Source organism: Amborella trichopoda, chromosome 13 (assembly GCF_054954075.1).
Source record: "Amborella trichopoda isolate Santa Cruz 75 chromosome 13, AtrichopodaSantaCruz75HAP2 v2.0, whole genome shotgun sequence".
NCBI classification, from domain to species: domain Eukaryota; kingdom Viridiplantae; phylum Streptophyta; class Magnoliopsida; order Amborellales; family Amborellaceae; genus Amborella; species Amborella trichopoda.
The window spans coordinates 1,976,407-1,986,126 of NC_142348.1; the positions used below are offsets into that span (position 1 = coordinate 1,976,407).

General features: G+C 36.3%; 1 protein-coding gene across 2 annotated transcripts; it reads left to right on the forward strand.

The window, feature by feature from the left end:
* Positions 1–157: 157 nt before the first annotated feature.
* Positions 158–9,321, forward strand: LOC18428281 (uncharacterized). Of its 2 annotated transcripts, XM_006837317.4 has the most exons (6): positions 158–259; positions 6,387–6,620; positions 7,461–7,670; positions 7,849–7,935; positions 8,193–8,326; positions 8,894–9,321. In XM_006837317.4, exons 2-6 carry the CDS (start codon positions 6,402–6,404, stop codon positions 8,994–8,996), a joined length of 753 nt encoding a protein of 250 aa, XP_006837380.2. In that variant the 5' UTR covers positions 158–259; positions 6,387–6,401; the 3' UTR covers positions 8,997–9,321. The 2 variants fall into 2 exon arrangements, with proteins under 2 accessions (XP_006837380.2, XP_088712283.1); XM_088856157.1 differs by lacking the exon at positions 7,461–7,670.
* Positions 9,322–9,720: the final 399 nt, after the last annotated feature.

Genomic DNA, 9,720 nt, shown 5'->3' on the forward strand with positions numbered 1-9,720 from the left:
GGTGTTTTAATTGAGAAAGTACATACACAGTCTGCTCTCGCGGGAGCATAGTATACGCCCTCGCTTCTTTTAAACGAAATTAAAAATTTTTTTCTCTCGTCTCTGTTTCGCCACAGCGTTCCTTTCTACTTCCAATGGAGGTTCTTTTTACTAATATAGTTAATATTAGGGTTTCCAGTCAAGAAGCAGCGCTGCTCTAGAATATTGACATTGATCCTTCTCACTGTCTCACAGGATCAGGGCCTCCAAATCTTTAAAGGTATTTATTTTTGCATCTATTTTTTGCATTTCTTGTATATGTGTTTTTTTTAATGTTTTTTTCATGTCGTGCCTATGGTTAAAGAGTTTGTTCTTCATGATTTTGGGTTTACATGCTTTTGGGATGCTTGAGTCGTTGTTCATGAGTGTCACTGGTTTCGTTTCAAATGGCTGATTAAATTGCTTTTCTTTTCTGTTTCTTTTGTGGTCTCTCATTTTTGTTTATTTTGTGTTGTTTTTGTTTCAAGAGTTGGGCGTTTTTCCTGTCTTATTGTAGGTATCTGTTTCTCCAGTAGCACAGATTAGTTATTTTTATTCTTTATGGCATGTTTTCAAGCATTTCGTGATATGATTGATCAATGGTAAATTGAAGAGCTTATTCGTAGAACCAGAAAATCGTAGCATATTGAGAGTGTCGTGCCCCTAATAGAAATAGATATCTCTCTGATTTCACTTTGTGTTTAGTGCCATTCTCCCATGAGTAGTTCACTCAGCAATGCTCTGGTTTGTCAAATTTGTTGAACCAGACCAAGCGTTTCCTTCCTTCTAAACCCATCTCTACAACTCAAGCACCATTACAACACAGGATCAAGTCCTCTCAAAGTAATCCTTCTATTGAAAATCTTGGTACTTATTTGCCTACACCAAATTAGAGCATAAAATAACCAATTTAACAACTCGTAGAGAACACTCAAATATTATATTTTTGAGACCTTTTTCTCTCTTTTAAAATCATCTTCGAATCACTAGTCCCTATGGAATACCAAAAGCATACAACCCATATGCTAAGACCCTGTCGTCGCAGTTTATAGCTGCCTGTCACCTGTGATAGCTTCCAACAAGCTCTCATTGTCTTCAACCACCACTCCAAAAGGTGTCATCTTGATTATAATTCAATCCTGAAGGGGCTCATAAACCTATGCCATTTTGTGGAGATCTTGACCTCTATAGTTTCTTACTTGATGAAGACCTGGTGCCTGTTAATTTCACCTTTCGGCTGTATTAAAAACATGTATTTGGGTCGGCTACATTTTGCAGCCGACGGCCAACCCCAATTAGTTGGGAACAAGGTTTGATGATGATGGCTGTATTAAAGGCATGTGCTAGATTATCTTGTGAATTAGTCATCTTTTAAGTGGAGCTTTGAGAAATATGAGCCCAGCATGTTTGTGGACTGTGCTCCCATATACATTATGAGAAATATGGAAACTTAGAAGAGGCCCAAAAAGTATATGAAACAATGCCTAACAGGTATATGAACCACCTACAAGACTGAATTCTCTTTTCTTTGCAAATTCAAGTTATTTTGCAGCTGCGATGTCTTTGCTTCTGATTGATACTTGTTTGACATGTTTGAAACTTTGGTTAGATATTCAAAAAGAATAATGTATAGGCTTTTTTAAATAACTTGTGGTTTTCTTCTTTTTTTTTTGGCAATCATCTCACGTTATTCTCCTAGCTCTCTATCTTGTGTAAAATTCATCTCTTTTTCACAAAATTTGTTTGGTGAACTCATGTAAAAAAGAAAAAAAGGAAAGCCGTAGAAGTAAAATTTCTAAATGAGAAAAGAATCAAGAAAGAAATCTGTTAGGTCAATGTTTTTTTTTTAAAGCAGCCAAACACATCTAGCGAATAAACTCTGTTTCTAATGCTTTCACAGACATCCAAACTGTCTACTAACACAATAAAATTAAATGACAAGTTTTTTCAGTTCAGAATGAAAGAACTTACACCCTTTTGAATATGAAGGTTTTTTTATGTGAGATCCAAACTCACCCTAAACATGTACCTTTATATGCTTTATCCCTCAGATCGTGATTCACAATCATGAGGGGGTGAAATGGTCAATTTTGGGAATCGAGGGGCATGTCCAAAATATTGAAAGTTTCATTTGAATTTGAAAGTAAACCTGAAGTCTCCACAAAACCCTTATGACTGTATTTTACCCTCTTGGTTTATCTCTCTACAGAGAGGAGCTCATATCTATTCTCTCTCTCTCTCTCTCTCACTCTCTAGATACTGATGTCCAAATTGGTTTTGTTTTTTGCATGATTTTTTTCTTATAGATTGATCTGTGCACATTTGTGTTCTCTCTTCATTGAATTTCAATTTGGTTTAGTTGTTTGCGTGATTTTGTTCATTAGTAGATTGATTTCTGTGGATATTTGTCCTCTCTTTCTCTCTCTATTGATTTTCAACTTGGATTAGTTGTCTGCTTGACCTTTCCCATTTGATTTGTACCTTTGTTGATTTTGAATTTGGTTTATTTGATTATGTGATTTTTCATTAATTGATTGATTTGGGTTAAATTTTGTTTCTTTCTCTTTTTTATTTTTCTTCTATAGAAACATATCAATTTTAATGCTATTGTTATTATTGTTATGATGAATATGGTCTGTTGGCACGAAAATGTATAAAATCCTTTTTAGGGTTTTTTAATCATTTCTCTGGCATATTGGTTCACGGATAAGTTTGGGCTCACTTTGAAATGTCATGCTGGTTTGATCATTTTTCTCACACTGTGGTTTGGGTTTTCTTGCTCAGATCAAAAAAAATATATGAATTTATTATATTGTTTCAAGGAACTAGAAGTATTCCTCCATATTGATTATGTATTACAACGATTTGAGTTTGGTTAAATGCTAGAGAATTAGCTCAGCTTATATGTTTGTCCTAATGCCTGTGTTTGTATAATAATACCCTTATTCTTTGATTCTTTTTTGTGTATCAAACTTGGAGATTATCAATTAATGGAGTTATCTTATCCCAGATCTGGATTTTCCATGGACTAATTCATTACATATGCAATATCTATGTCCTCCTACCATTTTAGAATTATCAGGATTTGGTATCTTGTATTTTATCCATTTCATTTAGCCAATACCTAAAATTAGAAGAACACAAAATCCAAATCTATGCCTTGGAACTCTTGTTGGTTAATGTTTAGTGAAAATTTGGCTAATAGGATGATTAACAGGTTTGTCACCTATGACCCAAACCCACCTCTTGTGAAGTGCCAACTGGGTTAATATTGAAGCCTCGTGTATTAGTGTTCTATATGCAATATATCTTATCTTTGTCTGCATTTTTGTTCTCCATGGGCTTAATCAGGTGCTTTTCATAATCTCCATGTGTTGGTTGAGGTCCTTTTTAAGATAACAGAAAAAAAGAAGAAGAAGAATATTTAGGTTCTTGCCATCTCGATTATGGACCTTCCTTCCCAACTAGATTATGGACCTTACTTCCAAAGTTTGCTTATTTGGTGATTAAATGGCTCGATTTTATTTTCATTTTATTATGGGCGGTGGGGCTACAATCTTTTCCTTATCTGCTTGTTCGCTTAAAGTGTCAAGAATGAGGAAGCTTTGGTGATTTTAGTTGTTACTTTAATGGGTGATGAATTTTCTTGGTATCTGACTATGTTATATTGTGGCATAAGGGACAAGGGTTTCATGGGGAAACTATTAGATATGGGGACCATGGTTCATTTGGGGGCTTTACATTAATAAATGTCAATTATCTGAGGATGGTTTTAGAGCGTCTTGCCTTACCACCAACTCACAAATTCCTTGAGTTGTCATATAGGACTTCAGTTTGGTAGATCTTCCATTTAAAAGGGTCTTGAGACATGGAAAAGTAAAGTGAGATATATCATGTTTAGACAGTATCGATTTTTCTCTCCTATAAGTTGGGTCCTGTTCCTTTCATGGGGTCCCACAATCAAGGATGTTCTCAAGTCATGGTTCCACACACCCTTATCTTAAAATGGGCGCTTTTCACCTTAATCCTTCTGTTGGTTTCTTCTAGGTTTAAGGAGAGAAATGGGAATTGGTCAATTTGGAGCTCTTGTGATATGAAATGTTTGGCATGCTGTTGTTCTTCAGAGGAAATAAAATTTCTTATACTTCCTTTCTATAAAGTGATTAAAACTGTAGAACTTAAAAAGAATTGATATGTGAAACTTATCCAGTTTATCTGAAGCTTGCTCTAGTTAAATAGGCTTGAGGTCAAAAGTCATCTTGACTTTAGATCTAGGGTTGCCTGGTCCTGACTTGGACTGGACTCCAGTGCTTCTCAAAACTCGGTGACCTGGCTCCACTAAACCTATGAGTCAGTTTTAAACCAGAAATGCACAAGGCTAAAATATTGGAAATCATACAAGTGAAGTTTTATCCCCAAGTGGATGGTCAAATTCATCTATGGTAAAAGTTTCCTCTAGAAAATCTTTATCTCTGGATCTCAGAGGCTCTTCTTCTGTTTGCCAATACATAAAGTAAGCCCTAAGTACTCCTAGGTACCTCTTCTACCTTACAATCCAATCTATCAGCCAGATGACTGGGTATCTACTATGTGTAGTTCTTCTACTGTGTATTGTTACACGGTACAATCAATTAGCTACCTTAGAAACCATTACAACTTAAAGGAAAGATACTCTTACACTAATGAATTTGCAGATCAGATGCTTCTTTATAGCATTCCTAACCCTGTACTTGTTATTGTAATCTTCTTAAGGTTGCCAACCCTTAGAAGACCATATCATGTATATATGATTGCAGTATAGTGGGCATAAGGGTCTAATTCAAGCAATGGGTGTAATAACCAGAAAGGGCACGGGGTTGTGGAATTTAATGCGACCTTGGCATTTTTTAGTGCCAGCTCCCCCATGTAATTTTTGTTATTGTCTTTCTGAATAAAAGTTGTTTCTGGATCCCTCTTGGGACTGGTGGAATCACCTTTCTTGGAAAACCGGTATCAAGGAGTGGAGTTCCTTTTAAGAATGACTGCTTGTCAGTTAGTTAATCATCTCTACGATAAGGGCTCCCAGTTCTCCAACTTTTGTATCCTTTGAAGGGAGAAATAATAGTACAACACCTTCTATTCATTGCATTTCTCCCCGTTCGAGTTTGAATTCAGTATCTTCTTGTTCTTCTTTTGTTTCTTTCTGGTGTGAAGTAGGCTTCCCATGCTATATACTTCGGGTGTATGAGGGACCGCTCCTATGCGGTTTGTATTTGTAAAGGGCACAAATTTGATCTCAGATTAAAAGGACTAAGTAGGACATATGCTCTGGAGAAAGTCTAAAGAATGGATCCCTCCCCTGGATGGGGAGTACACTAGTAAAATGTTGATGGCAGTGCAAAGCAGAATCTGGGTCCAGCACTTCAAAGCTAAGATGTGGAACCTTGTTGAGAACTCCCTTTCTATATTGCTATTTTCTTATGGAAAAAGTTTATATAAGGATGCAACCTTATAATGTAGAACTACGGATGCACCTCAAAAATCCATCGGAAGAGGTAGTTTTAATGTTGAAAAACCCTTTGATTGATCATCTCGACACCGAGATGTATGACCATGAAAAATAAAGAGATTTTAAGTCTCAGAAATAGTGCATTTTACAACATATTATCTACACTGTCCATTTTCAAGATTTTCATATGTTTATAGATCTATTTGATGTTAGCCATTTTTTAAATTTAAAATTTTATCATTAGATATAAAAATAGATTTTGAGATAATCCTAAAAACATTTTACATCAAAATTATATACTATGATAAAATTTGAAGGCGCACCTTACCTCTACAGCTACGGATGCATCCGTATGCCAACTGCACCCTTTTCTTATTACCTTGTTGAGAACGCCCTTTCTATATTCGTCTAAGATGAGGAATATTTTTTTATTCTTCTATTCTGGCTTTTATATTTTCCTGAAACTGTATTCTGGCTTTTATATTGTTGCACACACGCACTTACAGACAGGTGCATTCATGCAGAGAGACAGAGACATGTATTCGCACACACAGACAGATACTATGTGTGTGTGTGTGTGCTGAGAGAGAGAGAGAGAGAGAGAGAGAGAGAGAGAGAGAGAGAGATGTGCCTGTGCGCGCATGCCTGTATTGAAATAGAGAGAGAGGTGTACCTGTGCGCGCATGCCTGTATTGAAATAGAGAGAGAGAGGTGTGCCTGTGCGTGCATGCCTGTATGCAATAACATTTGTTATCTGATGGGTAGTTGTGTTTCTGTAAATACAAACTCGCTTATGTAACAGTTTCTTGAAATTTTAATGTCAGTCTCAGATAAGACAACCTATACAAATTTGTTGACCTGATTTCTTTCTTTTTTGCAGGTTTAATAAGGGAATATGCAGTTTTTCTTTAAAAATGTTGGTGCCATTAAACATGTGAGATCTTTTAAAGAGTATATTAGACCTCAAATTCATAAACCTGTTAAATTGGAACCTAGAACTCACATCTATGGGCATGGAGCAGTTGGAAACTTTATTAAACAAAGAGATGAGCATTCCAAAGTCATGCCTGTTCCATTGTGTATGAAGAGCATTGTTGCTTCTCCGGAGAGCTTGGTATGTCCTCTCTCTACCTTTCATTTCTTCATTCTGTGTGGTTCTATGAATTTGTTCCGAAAGCCTTAACAACTTCCCCCTTCTTTTCTTTCCTTCTTTCCTTTTCCTCTCTTTGTACTTTTGAGTCATTACCGCAGTGATGTAGGGAGAGGGGGCCCATAAAACAGTATGCAACCCCAATGATGGGTCCTGTCTTCGCCCCATCACCATCCATTGATTGAATTGATAGATGGTGATGACCCCCAATGTAATATGGTCTCCCTTGGTATCACTTCACATGTTAAAATTACATTGTCAATATCAAAGTGAAGGCCTTCAATTGATAAGTTCACCTTGTCAATATCAAAGTGAAGGCCTTCAATTGATAAGTTCACCTTGTCAATATCAAAGTGAAGGCCTTCAATTGACAAGTTCTTCGTATCATATAAGATATGATTATATTGAGATTCATTTCCATTCAGTATTTGTGAAGCACAAAACTGGAGTTTTAGTAATGGATTTTTGTCATTAAAGCGTGTCAAAGAATCCAATTTCTGTTTATCCATGGTGCTTTTTTGGCATTTCAAAAGGGTGTACAGTCCTTAAAGCTTTGAATTTTAGCACGAGTAAATAAAAAACGAGGCACTTAACTGGAGTTTTGGCATGGGGGAATTAAAATAGAAGAGTTTTAAGCCTGAATTATGCTATTTAGGCATTTTTAGGAATCCAATTTTGCTGATATGTGGTGTTTTTGGTATTTGAAAAGAGAACAAGGCCTTTATCACTACCTTGAATTTTGCCATTTAAGCATGTTTAGGAATCCAATTTTGCTGATATGTGCTGTATTTGGCATTTGGAAAGGGTGCAAGGCCTTTATCACTACTTAATGATATGCGGAGACCAGATTTTCGTCACTCTGTGACTGGAAGATTGGGCCCCATTAGAAGTATAACAACGATCAATGGTCCAGAGGCCACTGTAACAGATGGTTCTGCTACTTCCCCTGATATTACTATGCCGCCTCGGATTAAGTTCAAGAGGCCTGACAAAACAGCCAAACATATAATGCAGGTTTGCATTCATTCAAATGTAGATCTTGTTTGCGCTAGTAATGATATGGACGGGAGAGAGCATTTTTATTCAAATTAGATCTTATTTGCAGGAGTGAGGGAGGGTTTTGTAAACAACATATATATTTAGGGTTTAGGGTTACCTAGTCTCATGCATCTTTTCCTGATTTGTTTCCCAGATTTTGGATAAGGAGGCAGTGGAGGAAGTGAGAAAAGAGAGAGAGATTCCTGATATCCGACCTGGTTATATCATCCAGATGAAAGTGGTAAGTGTTGTGGATTAGTCAAATTCTAATGAGTTACATATATTTTTTATGGTAAACATTACATGCGACGTTATGCATGCAAAAGAACTCATGTATAACGTTACATGAGTTCTTTTGCTTATCAGAATAAAACTTATAACGGATAAATATGATTTTTGCTTATATGAATAAAAATGAAAACAAATAAGTATTGGGATTTCTCTTAAAATGAGTATGGTGTTTGCTCTTTCCTGGTTTTGATTTGAGAAATTGAACAGGTAGTGCCTGAGAATAAGCGTCGGGTTTCTGTGTTAAAGGCCATTGTGATTGCTAGGAGGAACGCAGGCCTCAATTCGACCTTCAGAGTAAGGAGATTAGTAGCAGGTGTTGGGGTAGAAGCTGTTTATCCACTGTAAGCGAGATATCATCCCCTTCACTTTCTCTAATTTTTGGCTTTTAACAATCAAACTAGGTTTGCGACATTTGGTTTTTGGTTGCATTAAACCAAACAAACAAATAGAAATCATGGAGAAGACCGTCAGAAATCTCAAATGGTCTTACTCATGTGTGTGTGCCCTTGCACATGTGTGTCAGATAGTGACCTTCGGGAGAATTTAGGTAGGGCACCAATAGACAATAAGATGAGAGAAAGTAGACTTAGGTGGGCTGGGCGTGTGTGGTGCCGACCTAGTACAACACGTGTGAAGATGTCCGAGTTAGTTCAAGTGGAAGGTTGAAAAAAGGCAAGCGTCAAGCCAAAAAAAAATGGTTGGAAGTAGTGAGAAAAGATATGAGGGACTTATGGCCTCACTGAGGGTATGGCATTAAGAGCATAATAGGAGAACAAGATTTATGTAGCCGACTCCAATTAGTTGGGGAAAGGCATTGACGACGATAATTTATTTTTTCTAGTATGTAGCAATAAAATATTTATGTTGTTTTATCTGTAAAATGATATTTTTCTTGATTATTTGCGCAGATACTCCCCAAACATAATGGAAATCAAAGTTTTGGACAAGAAGAAAGTGAGGAGGGCCAAGCTCTACTACCTCAGGGACAAGATAAATCCCCTCAAGAAATAGAAGGAAAGTGCAAATTGATCGTTCATCTAATTACCTGATGTGAGGAACACTGTAGGGCATCTGGGTTTTACCTTTCTTATTTTTTGAGTTATCCTCTTGTCCACTAATATATGGGAATCAAAGGATTTTTCAATTTTCCCCCCTTTTTTTTTTTTTTCCAGCGCATGTATCATACTTCTGCAAGAGCGCACTGTACACTTGCTCCCTCAAGCAAAAGAGCTGGTTAGGAGGATTTGTTTTTTATTTGAACTTTTGGGATCCGCTTTGGAAACATTAGATAAAATTTTTTTTTTTTTAAAAAAAATAAATTATGAATTTGTGAACACATTTATTTTGACTGTCTAATTTTTAGAGGCTCTTTGTCCATACGCTCACGATGTTGTTCTTTTTAAGCACGTGTATGATTTTATTTTATTTTTAGTTTTTACCTATTTAAATATATATTTTTTATTTTTGGGTCGGGTCTGATGGACCCAATCTCTACTCTATCTCTCTCATCTCCATTATGGATGGCACTTTGGCGCACTCCTCTCTCTCTGCACAATACAAGTTACAAAAATGAAAGTCGAATTATCAATGAAGAACACGGCGTCCTACAACTCTCAAAACCTTCTTTATTCTAAACAATTCCCAAAACCACCAATCTCCAACACTGCCACACATTTTAGCAAACAAAACCCAAAAATACAAAAACTAAAAACATAAATATAAATATTTTATAGGA